This window comes from Chiloscyllium punctatum, chromosome 8, assembly GCF_047496795.1.
Source record: "Chiloscyllium punctatum isolate Juve2018m chromosome 8, sChiPun1.3, whole genome shotgun sequence".
In the NCBI taxonomy this organism is placed as follows: domain Eukaryota; kingdom Metazoa; phylum Chordata; class Chondrichthyes; order Orectolobiformes; family Hemiscylliidae; genus Chiloscyllium; species Chiloscyllium punctatum.
Window position 1 is genome coordinate 44361820 of NC_092746.1, and position 22103 is coordinate 44383922.

The window sequence follows — 22103 nt, forward strand, 5'->3', positions numbered from 1 at the left end:
GATTTAATGTAGTCTATATTGACTTGCAGTAATGTACCATATGAGAGACTTGCCTGTAACATTGAATAAAAGGCTCAGTAGCAGCATAGATATGAGCAATGTGAAACAACATAATGGTGAACAATTGCATGTTGCACAGGAGAAAATGGGCTTTTACAGGGGTCAGTACTATAACCACTATTTCCTTGATATAAAGCCATGAGCTAGACTTGGGTTTTGAGGACATAATTTCAAAAGATTAGTAAACTCAAAATTAGATGGTATTACAAACTGTGAAAAGGATGATGATGGATGCCAAGGAGTTAGAGCCAGGTGAGTGGTCAATGAAAGTTAATGCAGAGAAGTGTCAAGTGAAACATTTTGATAGAAAGAATGAAGAGATTGTATAAACTAAAGGGTGCTAGGTTGTACACCGTTGAAGATGATAGGGCAAGTTAAGTTGACAAAGTGATTAAAAGGCAGAGGTCTTGAGCTTACATGAAGGATTGGGTGCAATAGCTAAGAAGGTTGTGCTGAAACTTTATAAATTTTTGTTTGGCCTCAACTGGAATATTATATCAATTTCTGAATATCATACTTTAGAATGGATATTGAGCTTTTGAGAAGATGAAGGGAAAATATACAGAATTATTTCTAGCATGAGATACTTGAATTTAGGATAGATCAGATAAATTTGGGTTAACCTGTTTAGTGAACAGAAGATTGAGAGTTGATTTGATAAAGATGCTCAACATCATGAGTAATCTAGCCGAGACTAGATGGCAAGAAGTTGTTCGCAGATGGATGGCGAACCAGAGGATCCAGATTTTAGGTAACTAGCAAAAGAACCAATGATAACATGAAGACATTTTTTTAACCTAGCAAGTAGTTGGGATGGAGTGTGGTGGAGGCAGTTTCAATCATTGCTTTTAGAAGGAAATTAGTTCCATAACTGAAGAGAGTAAATTCAGACAGCTATGGGAAAAGAGCATGGGAGTAGGAATATCTAAATTGTTCTTGCATTGAGCTAGTATGGACAGGCTGACCAAATACTATTCTGTGCTGTAACCATTCTATGATGTATTCCAATCTAATCAGTGGTCAAGAGGCCAGACTCTCTGATTCATAGAACACACAGAATCCCTACAATGTGGAAACAGGATGTTTGGCCTATCGAGCCACACTGATCCTCAGAAGAGCATCCCAACCACACCCACCCCCTACCCTATTCCTGTATCCCTGCATTTCTCATGGCTAATCCACCTGTCGGAGAATTGAACCCAATTGATCAGAGATCTCAAACGAGTATCGTAGTGAAATTGACAAGTGGTTTATTATACAAAGTGATATCGTGGAAGAGAAATTAACCAGGCTGACATAGAACTGATTCTCTGCACAGATGGCCAAATGCTCTTCCCTGAATGGAAATATAGGCATATCTTTATAGGGGTACAGCACAAAGTTGATAATTGTAAAGCAGCTATAGTACAATGGTGAAAATTGTAAAGATATTAAAACAAGAATAAAGAGAATGGAAACTAATCAAGCTTCCAGCAGTAGCAATTCATTTATAATTGACACAGGATATTCTAGCCATCTCCGTGAACGGGTGAAAATGTCTTCTGGAGGATTTTTCCCGTCCACGTGAATATGTGCAAATCTCCCTTCTCCTGGCATCCAGGTGTGTCCATTGTGTACCTCTTGCCAGTGGAGTCTTCCAGGGCCCCTCGGTCTGCCTGTTTATTTAGGCGGTATCGGTCTGCCTGTTTATTTACACGTATCAGTTTCAATTGGGAAATGCGCCTGCCCTTAGGGCATTGAGACTGCAGTACTAATCGGGCTGGGAGCTGATTGTGGAAAGCTATTTTAGGGAGTGTATTCTCTGGTCTAGGAAGGGGCTTGGCCATGCCTGGTTTTTATGATTTGGAGATGCCGGTGTTGGACTGGGGTGTACAAAGTTAAAAATCACACAACACCAGGTTATAGTCCAACAGGTTTAATTGGAAGCACACTAGCTTTTGGAGCGACGCTCCTTCATCAGGTGATTGTGGAGGGCTCGATTGTAACACAGAATTTATAGCAAAAATTTGCATTGTGATGTAACTGAAATTATACATTGAAAAATTGTTTGTCTGTTAAGCCTTTCATCTGTTAAAATAGAGTGATAGTTTCACTTCTTTCATGTGTGGACAGTTTAGAAGAGTGGTCCAGGAAATGGCTGATGGAATTCAATGTGAGCAAATGCGAGGTCTTGCACTTTGGGAAAAAGAATACAAGCATGGACTACTTTCTAAACAGTGAGAAAATTCGTAAAGCCAAAGTACAAAGGGATCTGGGAGTGCTAGTCGAGGATTCTCTAAAGGTAAACATGCAGGTTGAATCCGTGATTAAGAAAGCGAATGCAATGTTGTCATTTATCTCAAGAGGGTTGGAATATAAAAGCACTTTATAAAGTCTCAGTTGCACAACGGTGCTTTTATATTCCAACCCTCTTGAGATAAATGACAACATTGCATTCGCTTTCTTAATCACGGATTCAACCTGCATGTTTACCTTTAGAGGATCCTCGACTAGCACTCCCAGATCCCTTTGTACTTTGGCTTTACGAATTTTCTCACCGTTTAGAAAGTAGTCCATGCTTGTATTCTTTTTTCCAAAGTGCAAGACTTTACATTTGCTCACATTGAATTCCATCAGCCATTTCCTGGGCCACTCTTCTAAACTATCAGATGAAAGGCTTAACAGACAATCAATTTTTCAATGTATAATTTCAGTTACATCACACTGCAAATTTTTGCTATAAATTGTGTTCGATCGAGCCCTACACAATCACCTGATGAAGGAGCATCGCTCCAAAAGCTAGTATGCTTCCAATTAAACCTGTTGGACTATAACCTGGTGTTGTGTGATTTTTAACCTGGTTTTTATGTTAGCCTGAATAGTCCAGACTGGAGCATTCTGGATAGCTTCTGTACATGTTGGCAGGCTTGATTTCTGTGTTTTGCAGGCCAGCTTCTGTGTTTATTTTATGTGGCCATGCTGTGGGTGAGCAGGGTGCAGGTCTTTTCCCCACACCGCCTGACCTCCTTTGGAGATGGTCATTGCCTGTCACTTGTGTAGCAGAAATGTTACTTCCCACTTATCAATCCAAGCCTGAATTTTGTACCGATCTTGCTGAATTTGGGCTGTGACAGGTTCATTATCTGAGGAGTTGTGAAAAGAACGTAGTTTCATCATTAAATAACATCCTCACCTCTGATCTGATGAGGGAGGGAGGTTAATGATGAAGCAGCTGAAGATGGTTGGCCTTGGACAGTACCCTGAGGAACTATTGCACTAATGTCATAGGGATGGAATGTTTTGGCCCCTCATGCAGTTTATGATGCTTTGTGGTGGAGAATGTTTCTCCTGATTTTTATTCACTTCCATTTTGCAAGAGCTCCTGCTGATTAGAATTGGTCAAGAGTAATGACATACATCTATCTTTGGAACTTAACCTGGTTATCCCCCAAGTTTTGAAGCTGAGAGATTCTTTCTGGTTCTGACAAGACTAAATCAAACAAAAAAGAAAGCTTATGATGGATACTGAAGGCTCAAACTTGTAGTCCAAAAGAGAATAGCAGAGGGTTGCTTAAAAAAGAAATTAGGGGAGTGAACATGCAACATGGTTAATGTTAAGGAAAATCCAAAAGCATTTATAAATATGGGACAAAGAGTACACAGGGAAAGAGTAGGGCCCCATTAGACAATGGCAATCTGACGGGAACTGTAAGGAACAATGTAGGTATCAAAAGGAGGGGGGGGGGGGGGGGGGGGGGGGGGGGGCCTGTGATATACTTGAACAATTTAACGTTGAGTGAGAGGATGTACTAGCAGGCTTGAAAATGGTTAATGCCCCTTTTCTGGGATTTGCTGCTGGCTCCCTTGCTGTTTGTTGTGAACATTAAGGTCATGAATGTAGGGTGTATGATCAGTAAGTTCACAGATGCAAAATTTGGTGGTATGGTAAATAGTGAGGAGAAAAGCCATTGACTCCAGAACAATATAGATGGACTAAACAGATGAATTCGAACAGTGGTAGGTGGAACTTAATCCTGAAAAGGTGTCAGGTAATGCATTTTGGAAGAACTAGCAAGACAAGGGAGAACACATTAAATGGTAGGGTCCCAAGAAGAACAGAGGATCTGTGAGACTTTGGTGAACATGTGCATAGATCCTCAAAGGCAGCAGGACAGGTAGATAAGGTGGTTAAGAATGCATGTGTGATACTTGCCTTTATTAGTCACAGCATTGAATACAAGAGAAAGGAGATTATGTTGGAGCTGTTTATAATATTAGGCCATGGCTGCAGCTCTGATTGCCACACTCAAAGAAGAATGTACTTGTGCTGGAGAATGTGCAGAAGAGATGCACCAGGAAGTTGCCTGGGTTGGAGAGACTGAGCCATAAGGAGAGATTAAATAAGATGGGTTGTTCTTAGAACAGAGAGGGCTGAGTGGGAGGATCGGTTTGAGCTATACAAAATCCTGAGGGGCATAGACAGGGGAGAAACGTTTCCCTTTAGTAGAAGGGCATTAGCCAGGGGACACAGTTTTAAGGTAAGGGGCAGGACGTTTAGAGAGGGTTTGAGGAAATATATTTCACCCACATGGGGTTGGGGTATTTGGAACTCACTGTCTAAAAGGATGGCATAAACCCTCAAGATATTTCAGAAGTTTTTAGATGAACACTTTAAATGCCATCACATACAAGGCTGCTGACCTAGTACTGAAAAATGGGATTCCAATCAATGGATATTTGATATCCAACATTGACACAGTGGGCTGAAGGATTTTGTTCCATACTGTAAAAACTTAACTCTGACCCAATCTAAGTATCAATGAGCAGATAATTGAATAAATGCTGATTGATAACAATGGTAAGACATGTTATTAATCAACCATGTTGTGATTGCACCACTGGAGCAGGTGAGATCCTCCTGTCCCAGAGGTAGAGACTATCATTGTGCCATGAAAGCCCTTGATAACACCTATCATTCTGCTGGTTATTTCAAGTACATTAACAGATTGATAATTGGCTGGAATGAATTTTACATGCTTGTTATGGACTAGTGATAATGGAACCAGTGATTTAGCTCAACAGGATCAGTGGAGCTGGAGTTGTAACCATTTCTGGAGCAAACGTTTTCAGCAGGACAGCCACAGTATTTTCAGAGACCATTGTCGGTTCTGTTTGCAGCCAGCCATTCGTTGATAGTGTGCAAAATAAATCAAATTGTCTGAAGACTGTTATGTTGAGAACTTCAAGATGAAACCAAAATAGATTGTCCACTCAACTCTAAATGAAATAGCTGTAAATGTTTCTGCTTTGCATTTTGCAATGGTTTGGAGGGCTCTGCCATTGTTGAGGATGGTGATATGTTGAAACAAGTTAACAAAAATGATCTTATACTTTCCTCATTTAACTTCAATATAATGCTTCTTTGATCTTATTGCAGGGGATCTTTTTAGAAATATTTAAGTGAGTTAACATGAAAGCTCATTTGTTTAACCATGTTGGTGGTCTTTCTTTATAGATTTATATGTGGGTAATACCAACTTTCAATATCAAAGTTTTCCATGACTTGAAGGAATGGCAGACAGGCACAGTAAGATTAATTGGATCCAATAGAAAGACTATTTTGTCAGCATGCTGTGGGATTCTGTGCACAGAGCAGGCATTCAGACCACATCATGGAAATTTGTTAAATCTCTGATTTTTTTTTAACCTCGCAATGCCCACAAACCATCTGCATCCTGTATAATCTGCTATCCCCTATTATTTTATCCTGGTGTGGTCCACACTCCTTGAAGAATCTGTCATCTGTAAAAAATATTGTGTGCTGCATGTGCTGATGCAAATTCATTTTTCATCAAATTTGTTATAACAATAGAAAGTTTAATACCTTCAATATATCGCACCTTTAATCGGGTGAATTTACCCAGTCTGTAGAAAAGTCTTGATTGGAATGTTAAACTCAACTGAATATATTTTCGTAAGAAAACCTCAAACAAGGTAAAGAATTTTTCAACTTTTTCTAAAAGCAAATTTGGTGCACACTGAGTGATCTGATCTTTCTTAAGTATAGGTGACAAACACAGTAAGCATACATGCCAACGACAAAACTTGTGATGTTGTTTGGTAGCTTTTCAAAGACGAATCTGGCAACTCAAAATCAAATGCAATGGAGAAAAAGCCCTGAATAAAGTTCAGTAACCAAGGCTGTTGCTTCAGGAGCACAAACTGATTTTTCTTCAATAAAATTTCTAGAATAAAGTCTTTTAGAATCAGCTTGTGCAAAGTGTTTTATTTATTCTGTGATAGCCAAACCCACAACTTCAAATATAATGTGACAAGAAGTAACAATAGTTTAAATGGAACATGAATGTATTACTGCATAGGTTACACATATACTCATCTGTTGCATAGTAGAGTTACAAATTCAGAACTCAAATGCAGTGTTGCATTCGTGTGTTCAAACATTTTTGAAGGGGTTATTAAATCTGGTGCAAAGTTATTCTCAGTAAGGGGGTCAATGGGCAAAACCTTTTCTGGAAATTATTGATACTTCTGGATTTTTCCGTAGCCTTGACTCATTTTATCATATGTATATGTTGTATATACTATTGCTGGTGATTTTGAGGGCAGTAGTGCAGAACAGAATGTTGTTCTGCTGAGATTGAGCTGATCCCCTTTTAAACTGTACCCACAAAGTAAAGTTGGTGAGAGCTAAGTGGAGTCTGATTCATGGTGTAGATGTAGGTGAGGAAACTCTATAGAATAAGAAATGTCTGAAAGTTTTGGTTTCCAAGTCAGGCAGGTCGTTAAGTGTTGTTTTGAAAACCAATGATACAATATTGTTTTAATTTATTTTTGTCTTTATTGATATTTCCCTTGTTTTTATGAGTATAAGATGACAATTTTGAGAGCAAGACACTTTCACAATACAGAAAACCTGTTTGAGATGACATTCAATATGGGGGATTTAAAGTTTTGTATATTATTCAATATCTTAAGATTTAATTGTTTTTTTTCTCAATTGATAAAAATGAAAATCTGACTTTGTTGTTATAAATCTTTTAATTTTTTTGACAGTTGCACTAGTCTATGCTCTAATACTGTGGTTGCTTCATACTTGCTTGTGATGTCTGTGTACTGTGTGCTTGTGAGAGCCACTTGTCACCTTCTTGTCTTTGATGACATTATACAAGACTATGCTCCCCAAATTGCTTGATAGAATTCAGCTCTGTTCCTCCTTTGATGCTTCTTATTGGGGTTCAATCTGATGTAAGACTTAAGTATTCTTGAAACTGATTTTTATTCCGAAAAGTTGAGCCACTTCGGAAAATTGTGATGTTTTAAGTGGCAGGTCTGACTGACTGTGGCCACATTTGCTTCCTCAGTGCCTCCATTATTTACTGTATCCACTGCACCCGATGTGGCCTCCTCTACGTTGGGGAGACAGGCTGCTTACTTGCGGAATGTTTCAGGGCACACCTCTGGGACACCCGCACCAACCAACCCAACTGCCCCGTGGCTGAACACTTTAGCTCACCCGCCCCCCCCCCCCCCCCCCCATTCCACCAAGGACATGCAGGTCCTTGGCCGCCTCCATCGCCAGCCCCTGGCCACACGACGCCTGGAGGAAGAGTGCCTCATCTTCCATCTTCCGCCTGGGAACCCTCCAACCACATTAATTTAGATTTCTCCAGCTTCATTTCCCCTCCCCCCACCATATCTCAGTCCCAACCCTCGGATTCAGCACCACCCTCTTGACCTGCAATCTTCTTCCTGACATCTCCGCCCCCACCCCCTCTCCGACCTATCACCCTCACCTCCTTCCACCTATCGTATTCCCAGGACCCCCCCCCCCCCCCCCCCCCGCTCCCAAATTTCCCTCCCTCCTACCTTTTATCTCAGCCAGCTTGGCACACCAGCCTCATTCCTGAAGAAGGGCTTATGCCCGAAACATTGATTCTCCTGCTCCTCGGATGCTGCCTGGCCTGCTGTGTTTTTCCAGCACCACATTTTTCAACAGCATCTGCAGTCCTCACTTCCTCCGTAACCTACCTGCCTATCTTCCTTTCCACCTATCCATTCCACCCTCCCCCTGACCTATCACCTTCATCCCCTCACCCACTCACCTATTGTACTCTATGCTATTTTCTCCCCACCCCCACCCTCCTCTCATTTATCTCTCCACCCTTCAGGCACTCTGCCTGTATTCCTGATGAAGGGCTTTTGCCCGAAACATCGATTGTCCTGCTCCTCAGATGCTGCCTGAACTGCTGTGCTTTTCCAGCACACCTCTAATCTAGACTCTGGTTTCCAACATCTGCAGTCATTGTTTTAACCTGACTGACTGTGGGCCAGGCGAGTGCAACTATTAGCAAAAGGAGTTCATAGATGAGTTTTTCTTGTATCTTTGTGTAAGCCCAAAGACACCTGAGCTTGAAAGACCTCAGTCAGCCTGAAGATATGAAATAAATATATAGTCCCTTTTTAAAGTCTTTTGTTGCCTGCTGCAGCAACATGCCGAAGAAGTTAGTTAAATAAGATTGGAGCTAGCACACACTCATACTTCATGCCATTGGAGATTCAGAAGGGACTTGAGAGGCTGCTGTTGTGTTTGACCTGTCTGTACTGTTTTTCATGACACTGCTTCATCAGAGTCAGGAACCTGGGTGGGCATCTAAAGTTTTTCCTGGTTCTTTCAAAGTTACATCTCTGCTTGCAGTGTTGAATTTGTAGGTAAGGTCTACACAATCGATAAAGTTAAAAATCACACAACACCAGGTTATAGTCCAACAGGTTTAATTGGAAGCACACCAGCTTTGGAGTGTTGCTCCTTCAGGTGATCGTGGAGGATACAATTGTAAGGCACAGAATTTATAGCAAAAATTTACAGTGTGATGTAACTGAAATTATACATTGAAAATTTTTACTATAAATTCTGTGCCTTACAATTGTGTCCTCCACTACCACCTGATGAAGGAGCGGCGCTCCGAAAGTTAGTGTGCTTCCAATTAAACCTGTTGGACTATAACCTGGTGTTGTGATTTTTAACTTTGTCCATCCCAGTCCAACACCGGCATCTCCAAACCATGTACATAATTGATGTCTTGGTCTTTGTATTGTTCAAGCCATTTTTGTCATTTATCTCAGTGCAACTACCAAGTCTGGGATACCTCTATTTGCTTTGATGCTGCGTTGGGTCTCTGAGAGGATTTTGTCTGCCTGGTAGGAGTAAACCTCTTCAGAAGCATTGTAGCCAGCAATAGAAAGGAGGGTGATCCACATTAGTTGAAGCAATCTGACTTTTCCCTTATATTTTTATATAAGATAATTTAACCCCTAATTTTAAAAATGCTCCCCGCTCCCCCAGTTCTAGACTCACCATAAAAGGAAACTTTCCCACATCACTCCATCTATCTATTTTTATCTACTCAATTAACCTACCTCTACTACTAGTTATGACATTTTAAACAAGATTCTTCCCTATCTATCTTGTGTCATTGCATATTTAGCTACACTGCTTGGAAACCCTCAAAAAATAATTGATATAAATTTTTAAAAATTGATGGCCCAGCACAGATCCCTGAGGGACTCTGAGTCAGATCGTGCTGATCTGAAAAAAGTTGAAGGACATCGTGTGCTTTATGGTGCATTGGTTTATTTTCCTCTTATCAGGTTCACTTGGCTCAGTGAGTCAGCTAAGTTGTCTTTTTTTAATGCTCAGATTTCTTGGATTTCCTTGTCTTTTTAAGCAACCTGATATAGTTCTTGGTGCTAGGTTTGATTATCTCATTGAAATTATCTCGAACCACAGCTTTGTGCTCCCAGAGTTCTCTTGGAATGGAATTAGCTGCAAGATCAGGGTATTCTGTTCTGGTCTGTAACTTGATTGATATCTATCACTTTAAGAGAAGGTTTGCACGTTGCTGATTAGGAGTTTCTTTGGACTGTCTTCAGATCTGTTCTTGGGTTTAGGCTTGAAATGAAAGTTCAGCTTGGGTGAATGAGCTATTGCTGAGTATGACATTCGGTAGTGGGTTGAAGCGTGTGGCACTGGAAAAGCACAGCCAGTTAGGCAGCATCCGAGGAGCAGGCGATTCGACGTTTCGGGCATAAGCCCTTTGTCAGAGCAAATAGAGGCATCCTGGACTTAATGTTTGGACTCAGATAAATGAGAAAAGTGTCTTGAGCAATATAAAGGCCAAGACGTCAGTACTGGGCATGACTGTAATCCATAGAATGTTATCTGGGTCAGATTGGTGCATCAATATGTAGTCTATCAGGCACCAGTGCTTGGGGGTAGGGTTGCATCCATGTAGTCTTGACACAATTTTTAATGAGAAGCATTGAGGCGCAGCTATTTCTCTACATAGAGTTCCAAGAGTATATATTCATTTTCACTGCAGTTTTTAATTCCATGGTTTCTGAGCACCCCTTCCATGCCAGGCTGTCATGACCAACTTTAACGGGTGGCACAGTGGTTAGCACTGATGCCTCACAGCGCCAGAGACCCGGGTTCAATTCCCGCCTCAGGTGACTGTCTGTGTGGAGTTTGCACGTTCTCCCCGTGTCTGTGGGTTTCCTCCGGGTGCTCCGGTTTCCTCCCACAATCCAAAAATGTGCAGGTTAGGTGAATTGGCCATGCTAAATTGCCCGTTGTGTTAGGTGAAGGGGTAAATGTAGGGGAATGGGTCTGGGTGGGTGCGCTTCGGCGGGTCGGTGTGGACTTGTTGGGCCGAAGGGCCTGTTTCCACACTGTAAGTAATCTAATCTAATCTAATCTAAAAAAAACTCGGGCACTGAAATTGCCAAGGATGATCTTTTTGTCCTTGAGAGGAATTTTGAATGGTTTGTGGAGGTACATGGAGAACTGTCACCTGGTTTAGAGCATAAATGCTGATGTGAATTGCATGTGGTTTTCCTTCAAGGAGAAGGCACAGGGAAATGATTTATTCAGAATGGCCAATTGACTGGCTTTAAAGTTTGGCGGCAATAATTTGAATCTGACACCAAAGAGATGTTTTTCAGTTTGAGGTCTACCTGACCAACCGGGTGTGTAGCCAGAATTTTGTCAGCCTGCCTTGCTTTAAAAAGCAGATCGCATGCCAGGTTGCTTCTTGTCAGGCTAGTTAATGGGTCACTAGGGCTGAGTGTCAATGAAGGTGGCTGTTGTTGTCAGAGTTGAGCATTGATCTCATGTCCCAAAAACAGAGTTTCAGAACTTATCTTTATTTTCACCTTTTGAAATGAGGTTGGGAGTTTCTTTTCTCTGTCACAGTTTGTCCACACTAAGAGATGCCTGTTGATTGCAACAAACCAAGTGGGTAGACAAGCATTTGTTTAACACCCCTCCATTTCGCAAGCAAGCAATGCAGACCTTCAAAATGTTGTTTAGTTGCTCAGGTTACTATTTATTGAAGGTATTGCTTCTGGGTCATGTCAATATTCTGAGCTGCCTGTATGCAGCTCATTTTATGACTACCATTTGTTTTGCCCCTTTAGTTGTGTTGGAGGTTGGGTTCCTCCCTTCCTCCTTTTGCAAAGATAGAGTACATTTTGTTCCCACTCTTTAAGCCTAGACCCCATTCCTCGTGACCCAACAAACTAGGATGATAGCAGTGCAATTATAGTTTGTATTCGGAGTTTTGATCTCCTAGGTGAGCTACTGACCAAGGTTTGAAGAGACCCTCTTTCCTCATTTTATACACATAACTGAAATATCAACAATCATCATCCGTGGAATGTAATGTTGCATCTCCTTGGTCACAAAGATGATGGTTGCTTTGGTCTTGTAAGCTGCTTGGAATCCTTCTGGCTTGGCCATTTTATTTAGGGAAGACATCTATCCAGATAATGTAATGTTCATCCTTTCTCTCCTCACTACATTTTGCCCATTAGCTGAGATGATGTGGTGTTTGAGCCATTGAGGAGAGTTGAATGTAGATTAGGACCAGTGATTCCATCCAGTCCAATGAGTGGAAATCAGCTGACTGAAAGTACAATGGCACTACCTCTATCTTAACACCTGATACTTTTCAAGGGGTTGAGGGTGTAAACATTTAATCAGGTAGCGGAGGAAAAGGCAAAGTACATTTTTCTTAACAAATCATTAAAATTCCAATGTAAAGCTAAACATGGGATGCAGTTGATGGAACATGTTCATCTTTGTGTCCAGTTACTAGCAGCGTACCGCAAGGGTTGGTGTTGGGTCCACTGCTATTCGTCATTTTTATAAATTACCTGGATGAGGGCTTAGAAGGATGGGTTAATAAATTTGCGGATGACACTAAGGTCGGTGGAGTTGTGGATAGTGACGAAGGATGTAGTAGGTTGCAGAGAGACATCGATAGGATGCAGAGCTGGGCTGAGAGGTGGCAAATGAAGTATAATGTGGACAAGTGTGAGGTGATACACTTTGGACGGAGTAATCAGAATGCAAAGTACTGGGCTAATGGTAAGATTCTTGGGAGTGCAGATGAGCAGAGAGTACACAGATCCCTGAAAGTTGCCATCCAGATTGACAGGGTTGTTAAGAAGGCATACACTGTTTTGGCCTTTATTAATAAAGGGATTGAGTTCCGGAACCAGGAGGTTGTGCTGCAGCTGTACAAAGCTCTGGTACGGCCATACTTGGAGTATTGTATACAGTTCTGGTCACAGCATTAGAAGATGGATGTGGAAGCTTGGAAAGGGTGCAGAAGAGATTTACTAGGATGTTGCCTGGTATGGAAGGAGTGTCTTACGAGGAAAGGCTGAGGGCCTTGAGGCTGTTTTCGTTAGAGAGAAGAAGGTTGAGAGGTGACTTAATAGAGACATGCAAGATAATCAGAGGATTAGATAGGGCGGACAGGGAGAGCCTTTTTCCAAGTATGGTGACGGCAAATACGAGGGGACACAACTTTAAAGTGAGGGGAGATAGGCGTAAGACAGATGTCAGAGGTAGTTTCTTTACTCAGAGAGTAGTAAGGGTATGGAATGCTTTGCGTGCAACTGTAGTAGATTCGCCAAGTTTAAGTGCATTTAAGTCGTCATTGGACAGGCATATGGATGTACATGGAATAGGGTAGATGGGATGGGCTTCAGATTAGTATGCCAGGGCAGCACAACATCGAGGGCTGAAGGGCCTGTACTGCGCTGTAATGTTCTATGTTATATGTTGTATTTCTAGAAGAATAGAATTGAAAGAGTCTACGCTACATTTAGGAATACTGTGAAAAGTTTTGATCTCTATGTTGGGAAAAGGGTACAGAGCCACTGGTAAGATGCAGTACAAAATTACAAAAATGGCACCAAAACTGAGGAGTAATATCTAGATTGTGCTGAGGCTGTTTTCTCAAAAAGTTAAGATTGAGGGATGACCTCATAGAAGTTTTTTTAGTAAAGAATGTAGATATTTACTACCATTGAAGCAAACAGCATAAATGCCCTTCAAGGGGAAACTCTCATCATATAAAGCAGAATGAAATTAAAGGTTAAGTGGAAAGAATTAGATTGTGGGTAGATGGGAAGATGGTCAGTTTGCAGTAACATAGACCAGTTGGACCAAACAACCTGTTTTTGTGCTGTTCTATCTGTTGAAAGAAGTGACGTGCCAACACAACGATTCATAGATAATTTGGTTTAAACTCCTTGCATAACATTTCTCCTTTTTAATAATCATTCTTTCAGGTTAGATTACAATAAACTGCTTCTGGATCCAGGGGATTTTGTTCTTGAAGTTTTAATTCATATTAGAAAATTAGCCATTCAGATTTAGTTTTGGTTATTGTTCTGTTGATTCTTAATTTAGGATTGATCTGGATATTCAATAAAGCAATTGATGAAAATTTGGTGCAATTGCTAAAAATGTTGTATCTAAATCTCCTTGATTCCAATATCTGGAATAATTGCTATCCCAGATGTTCTAAAAATTCCAGTGTTTTTGTTTCAAAGATACAATCTGAAATGAGCATGAAGAAGTAATTAGAGAGAATGAAATAAATGACTTACATCAATTATTTGTAACACCACCAGAGGACGTCTTGGAGCTTAAAGAGTTCATTCTTGTCGTGCAAAATAATTTATGTAGTTTTTCCTTCATGATCCTGCTAGGACTTGTTGATATTGAATATTTATACAGAGTGCGTATAATTTTATTTGATGAATCCAATGCTAACAATTGTTTATTGGTTATGTGCAGTCTCCTGTAATGTCGGTCTGCTTTGCCCGATTCCATCCAAACCTAGTTGTTGGTGGTACATACTCTGGACAAATTGTTCTTTGGGATAATCGCAGTCACAGAAGAACTCCAGTTCAGCGTACACCTCTTTCTGCCGCAGCTCACACAGTGAGTAAAATATTCTTGAAATCTGAAATCTGAGCTGTTTCTTTTTCACCTCTCCATTGTAATTCATTTCAGCAAATAATTATGCATGTTTATTTGAAGAATGGGGATTTCAACACTACGCATCCAGTCCCTTACATTATATATCCTTTACATAAGCAGTATGTCTAATCTCAAGTGATTACTCCTGAATGCGGAGATGAGTATAATAATGTGTTTATCTAAGTATAGTTTCATATTAGTAAAGTTAAATTTTAAAGTTAGTATAATTTGCAGGTGTAGAATTTTGGTTGATTGATATCCATGTGTACAAAGGTAAAAATCTCACAACACCAAGTTATGGTCCAACAGGTTTATTTAGAAGTACTAGCTTTCAGAGCACTGCTCCTTCATCATGAAACTAGTTACATGATGGAGCAGTGCTCTGAAAGCTAGTACCCTGTACGTCCAAATAAACCTGTTGGACTATAACTTGGTGTTGCGTGATTTTTAATTTTGTCCACCCTAGTCCAACACCGGCACCTCCACAATATCCACATAGTTAAGGAAATATAATTTGCTGGCAGCTTTTCCATTTTGGAAATGGAGCATCATGATCAAATGAAAGGTTGCAAGCAGAGTTTTTTCATGCATTGTGGATTGATACAGCTCAAAAGGAAGTAATTCAGCCAATTGTCTGTCTGCTGGCTCTTTGAAAGTATTAATCTGAAAAGACCCATTCCCTACTGTTTTCCACTGTACACTGATTTTTTTTTTCCCCCTTTTCAAGTATTTATCACCACTCTTTCAGAATGTATTTGACAGCATAACAACTCCCTCAACATTGCCCCCTTTACATTTTTTTTCCAGTGTAGCCACTGATTATTTTTTGAGTCAGTTGTTTGAGATCTGTGTCCTCTGGTTACTAACTCTTTCCAGCAGCAAGACAGTTTCTTCTTATTTATTCTATCAGAGCATTTCAAAATCTATTGCACCTCTATCAAATTAGATTAGATTCCCTACAGTGTGGAACAGGCCCTTTGGCCCAACAAGTCCACACCAACCCTCCAAGGAGCAACCCACCCAGACTCATACCCCTACATTTACCCCTGACTAATGCACCTAACACTACGTGCAATTTAGCATGGCCAATTCACCTGACCTGTACATCTTTGGACTGTGGGAGGAAACCGGAGCACCCGGAGGAAACAATGTAGACACTGGGAGAATGTGCAAACTCCATGCAGTTACCCGAGGTGGGAATTGAACCCGGGTCCCTGGCGCTGTGAGGCAGCAGTGCTAACCACTGAGCCACCGTGCTGCCCCAAATCTCCCTATAAACTTAAAACTAAAAACTCCAAATGTTGTAAATTGAAACAGAAATTGTTAGAAAACCTCAGTGGGTCTGACAGCACTTGTGGAGAGAAAAGAGTTAACATTTCGAGTTCAGTGACCCTTCTTCCAAACTGTTGTGAAAATAGGTCACTGGATTTGAATGTTAACTCTGCTTTTCCTTCACAGATGCCACTAGACCAGAGTTTCTCCAGTTTCTATTTTTGCTTCCTTTATATACTTAACTATAAAGAGAAAAATGAGAGGTTCTCTGGTTTCTCCACATGTCTGAACTCTATTAAATTTCTGGTACAATTCTAGTAAACCTCCTTTGCACACTGTGTTTCAGAAGATGTTAAAGCCTTGCAAATGATCTAGATCCTTGTGTACAGGTATAATTGCAAAATTTGTAAATGATACAACATGTGAAGCATTATGAGGTGTGTAGAACTTCAGATGACATGAACAGGTTGGAGGAATGTGCAATGCATGAACAGACAGCCGATGAAGTTTAGCATGGAAAAGTAATGTTAGTTGGATGAAAATAGAGAAACAATATGAGACATAGGGGATGCTGGATTGGCGTCTACGTGCACGTAGCTCATTAAACTATCAAAACACATTGAAAGCATACAGTATCCAGGGCTTTAGTGCTGCAGAAATTGAGTGCAAGAGCATCATTGTTTCGGATTCAGCTAGAGTATTGTGAAGGCATTGTGTAAACACTTTTTTATTTTTCTTTATTTTTGAATGTGGACTGAAATGGAGAAAAAATAGTGAGTCCAGTTTTGCTAGGACTCCTTGATATCATCCTTGGAGAAAATTGCTGTTTTGTTTTGGACAGTCAAACTCACTTGACTTCTGTAGTTCAGCTCCTTTTTTTTTGGCATGTTTTTCTCCAAGGCTGCAATGAGGCCAGAAGCTGAGGCAGGCTAAACATCAGTAAGCAGGCTATTGGTGAACATGTGCTGCTTGGTGGAACTGTGCATGACTCATCTTTTACGTTTATGATGAAAGTAAACTGTGACACAAATTTAATGGGTTGGAGAAATGCGAACAATTTCCTTTGGAGAGAAAAAAAGCTGAGAGGAAATTTGATAGAAATGTTAAAAATCATGAGGGGTTTAGAGAAACTGTTCCAACTTGTGAAAGAATTGAGGATGAAAGAGCACTGATTTAAAGTAATTGGCAACAGAAACAAAAACCACGAGAGGTAAACATTTTCACACAAAAGTGATGTAAGGTGGAATGCATTTCTGAAAAGTGTCTGGAGCTTGGTGAAATTAAAACATTCAGAAAGAAATTAGATTGTCTTCTGAACAGGAAGCATATGTAGAAATACAGGGAGAAGACAACAGCATGGTGCAGAGAGCTGGCAGACATGACAGGCTGAATGGCCTCCTGCACTAACAATCCTGAGTCAGATGCATCGTAAAACAGAAGTGAGATAACGTCACATGAGAAATCAGTTCACAAGATCAAAAGCTTGGCAAACATGCATAAGGAAAGAATCCAAAGTTTGGGGTTAAGGCAGCTGAAGGAACAATCACTATTAGTGGAACGTGTAAAATTGGGGATGCTCATGAGACCAGAATTAGAGGAAGATATGGGAGTGTGCAGGGCTGGAGGAGATTGTAAATATAAAGTGATGAGGCATGGACAGATTTGAAAGCAAGAATGTGCATTTAAAGTCATAATGTCTTCTAATCAAGAGATGTAGGTCAACATTTACAGGGATGACAGGTGAATGTGACTTGGTGAAAGTTTAGAAGGGATTTGGATGATCTCAAGTTTAAGGTAGGTTGAATGTGGAAAAAGAGATAGATCTGCATTGGAATTGTTGAATCTAGGTGTAATAAATGTACAAATGACATCGACAGCAGAAGATCAACCAAGGTGGACACAGTTTGATGACCTGTGTGCAAAGCAAGGCAGTGATGAGGTGAAGGAGCAAATTACTGTAGATGCTGGAATCTGAACTGAAAGCAAAAATTCTGGATATCACGGTCAGGCAGGCAGCATCCTGGATTGAATCTATGGCCAGAAGTACATCAGGTCAAGATTGGAAACAAACTAATGGAGTGCCAGCTTGTTGCACATCAGAGGGATGGAATCACCTGAGTAGGTATTGGAATTTGGAGCAGAGACTGAAACAAAGGCTTCAATATTCCCAGTTTTTAATTAGAGAAAGTTTTGCCTTGTCCAGTACAAGATACTAGAAACACAGCCTAATAATTTAAGCACCACTGAAAGAGTTGGTAGGGGTAACAGTGAGGTAAAGCTGGGTTCCATCATTGCACATGTTAGAACAAATGCTGCTCTTTTGGATTATGTCACCACATGTTTGAGAAGTAGGAGGGGACAAAGGAGAGAGCCTCTCAGAATAAGAAGTATAGTGGTGTTAAAGCAGAAACAGAAGCCATTGCAAGTGATTCTTTACCTACTATTAGATAAGAATGAAGCTAACTGAGAGCAGCCACACAGTTTAGATTAGATTACATTACAGTGTGGAAACAGGCCCTTCGGCCCAACAAGTCCACACCGACCCGCCGAAGCGCAACCCACCCATACCCCTACAATTACCCCTTACCTAACACTACGGGCAATTTAGCATGGCCAATCCACCTGACCTGCACATCTTTGGACTGTGGGAGGAAACCGGAGCACCCGGAGGAAACCCACGCAGACACTGGGAGAACGTGCAAACTCCACACAGTCAGTCGCCTGAGGCGGGAATTGAACCAGGGTCTCTGGCGCAGTGAGGCAGCAGTGCTAACCACTGTGCCACCGTGCCGCCCATTTGGGAATCTGTGGAGAGACATTGGAAGAAGGTGACTTGGTCCACCATATCAAAGGCTGCATATGGGTTGAGAAAGGAGAGAGCAAGTTACGTTTGTTAGATTATCATTTATCATTTAAGTCTCAGGTTGCTACTGTGGATGGGATCTTGAAAATTGACAAATTGGCATGTGAAAGTAGAGAACTGGTCATTGAATTAGCAAGCATGTTGGTAAGTGTGGGAAGTTTGGGGGTCCGTAGTTTAGTAGGAATAGGATCAAGGAAGCAGGAGGTAGATCTCAAGGCCATGGTGAAGTTAGAAAGAGCATATGGGAAGATGGTAAATTACCTTGTAAAAGACTTCAGGTCTAGGTGAGAGACTCACTTTTGTTTAATCTGGTGGAGTCGTGGAAAGGTGCAATGTGGAAGAAGAAGCTGATTTGGATGGAAACGTGGAGGAAACGACTGATTGGATGGTCTTGACCTCAACGTCGAAAAACAATCCAGGAACTACTCGCTCTTGTTCTTAGAGGTATGAGTGAAGGAGACAATGGAAAGAGTTTAGAACATACTTCGCAGAAGAGAGCTGGTGGATACCTTTGCATTCCAGGCTGGTACTGAAAAAGTAAGCAGTATTAGCAGCTGATAACACAATGCAATAGTGTTTTATGTAGTTTAGCCAGCTCTGGTAGTGAATGGCTAAATCACAAATTTGCTTTCCTTGAACTTAAGGAAGCACACGAGGGGAAATGGCCAGGGTGAGAGACTGCAGTTACATTATTTGGAATGAGGACAACAAAGAGAGTGCAGTTGAGAAATTTAGTAGCTGTAGTAATGTTTTAGCTAATGGAAGACCATAGGCTAGATGTTGAAACTGATGTATAACTCAGTCAAATTATATTACATAATGTTATTTATAGTTCCAACAGGATTAATATATTTATGTCAGCTAAAGTTGCACACAGGAATCTAAGTCGTTATAATTTTCAAGGGTAATTGAGCAAGTGAGACAGCCTTCACAACTTGTACTGCTTCTTTCAAACATTTATTTGTATGTACACCTCGGGGTATCTGTTTGTGCACTTCATTTAAAAGTGTACTGTTTGTCTTATATTGTCTCTCCTAACTTTTCCTATTTAATCTCCTTTATAGTTATATAGGCATTGATTTATGGAATACAATAGATGAACTACACAATATTTTCTCTTGAAATAATACTGGTTCAGTATTGAAGCTTTGCCAGTGTCCATATAACATAATATTTTTAAAAAATGTGTATTTCCTATCCACAGGAGCTTCCTCTTGCTGTTGAATATTTTCCACAATTTTCTGGCAATCTTTCCATTATAATTTCTCGTGCCCACATTTATGATGGAAATTGTAAATGTGTTGAATTGTAATTGTATCCCATTTCTATTGTGGTGCCTTTGCAGCATTGCTTTGTTTTCCAGTTTTTCCAGCATTTGGAGGAAAGAAACTTTGGTGTTTTAATTCTAACTCTTTGCTTTTTAAATTACTTTATTCAAATTGTAAAAATTAAAGTAATAAAAGAACTAAATGAAAAGTCTTTGAGCCAGCATAAATGTATGCAAATTGTTGCACCATAAGCAATAGCACATCATATGACTGCATGCATTATGTTTATGTATGAAAACATAAATGAGAATTTTTGCCATGATCATTTCAAATATTGTGACTGATTCTAACACACTGTTGTTAAAATTATGTAAGGATCAAAGAAACCAAGGTTCTGAAACCCAATATCCCAAGGGAAAATCTGAACTACAAGGCTGTATGGAACATGAGGGCAAGTTATGCAGTGCACAAATACACACATGCTGAAAAATCTTGCTAGATAATGAACATGACAAATGAATTTCATTCAAGAAAATGCAACTTCACGCTTTACTATGAAATTTGAAATTTTCTAACATTGTTTGCATTTTAGGTCTTTATACTTGCACTGTATTGAGATCAGATTCTAATCAAAAGTAGCATCAGAATATAAAGATTGAGGTTTACTTTAATTAGATCAGAATATAGAATTACACTTTTCAGAAAGTTTTACTTTTGTACTTTTTGTTTCAGCATCCTGTGTACTGTGTGAATGTTGTTGGAACACAAAATGCTCACAATCTAATCACAGTTTCCACAGATGGAAAGATGTGTTCCTGGAGCTTAGATATGTTGACTCAACCACAGGTAAGCTAATTCCTCCACTATCTATCTGGCTGAGACTACATATTGCTAGTAACTAATTACATTATTGTATTATAATTCTTTATATGTGCATTTTAGTACTTTTAGAGATCCTAGGGGGAAAAAAGTATTTTTTGACAGTGAGCAATGTAGGATGAAAGTATGCAATGTGATCCTTTGTAAATATATTGTTGGTCTATATTAAGAGAAGTATTTTAGCTTTGGAATAGCACCCTCTACTAGCTGTAGAAAAACATAAATGCACATAACTGTTGTTATGTCTTTGCAAGTGTAATTGGGCAGTTCTGTATAGGTGACTGTGTAAGGTCATGGTTCTTAAGTAGTTGATGTTCATGGTGCATTGATCTCCATCCAGTGTGAAGATGTCAGTTGTTCAATGGAGGCAATCGAGATCTGCATGAGTACGCAAAGGGAGCAAATCTATGCTGTGTAGCTCCCAAGCATCCTTAGTAATTATTTCCAGCAAGTTAAGAAAAATGGTACCTTTAGCTAATATATAATAAATACATTATGTGAGGCAAGAGAATCTTTTGTTCAGATTCAAGAATGGTCTATCCTCAGGCTCCAGACTCAAGATGGAGAAAGGATGATTGGTGTATAGTGAATCTCCCAAACCAGAATACCATATGCTGGAAGAAGTAAGTCCTGAATGCACTGACTTTTAAGAAGCCCTATCCACCTCAAATAAAACAGAACAGGCAGAGAGTGGAACACGGACATTGGTTCGGCCACTGTTGGAATATTGTGTGCAATTCTGGTCTCCTTCCTATTGGAAAGATGTTGTGAAACTTGAAAAAGTTCAGAAAAGATTTACAAGGATGTTGCCAGGGTTGGAGGATCTGAGCTACAGGGAGAGGCTGAACAGGCTGGGGCTGTTTTCCCTGGAGCCTCGGAGGCTGAGGAGTGACCGTACAGAGGTTTACAAAATTATGAGGGGCATGGATAGGATAAATAGACAAAGTCTTTTCCCTGGGGTCGGGGAATCCAGAACTAGAGGGCATAGCTTTAGGGGGAGAGGGGAAAGATATAAAAGAGACATAAGGGGCAGCTTTTTCATGCAGAGAGTGCTACGTGTATGGAATGAGCTGCCAGAGGATGTGGTGGAGGTTGGTACAATTGCAACGTTTAAGAGGCGTTTGGATGGGTATATGAAGAGGAAGAGTTTGGATGGATATGGGCCAGGTGCTGGCAGGTGGGTCTAGATTAGGTTGGGATATCTGGTCGGCATGGATGGGTTGGACAGAAGGGTCTATCTCCATGCTGTACATCTCTATGACTCTATGACCTCTTGGATGAAAAGTCCCACCATCAAGAACTGTTGGCCAATCTCATTAGCCAGCAGTTTTAGCAGCTTCAACAGACCAGAAGTGAGTAGTTTCTGCTCCTGACATTGAGGTGAGGTGCAGGAAGAACTCTGGAAGATACTGAGAAGGACATT

General features: G+C 40.4%; 1 protein-coding gene across 5 annotated transcripts in view; it reads left to right on the plus strand.

The window, feature by feature from the left end:
- The window catches only part of LOC140480503 (cytoplasmic dynein 1 intermediate chain 1), a 279676-nt gene that overhangs the window by 196712 nt on the left and 60861 nt on the right, over window positions 1-22103 (plus strand). For all 5 annotated transcript variants that reach the window (XM_072575444.1, XM_072575448.1, XM_072575445.1 and 2 more), the window contains exons 11-12: window positions 14213-14359; window positions 20534-20647. In XM_072575444.1, coding sequence (XP_072431545.1) covers window positions 14213-14359; window positions 20534-20647 — 261 coding nt within the window. The remainder of the gene's footprint in view (window positions 1-14212; window positions 14360-20533; window positions 20648-22103) is intronic.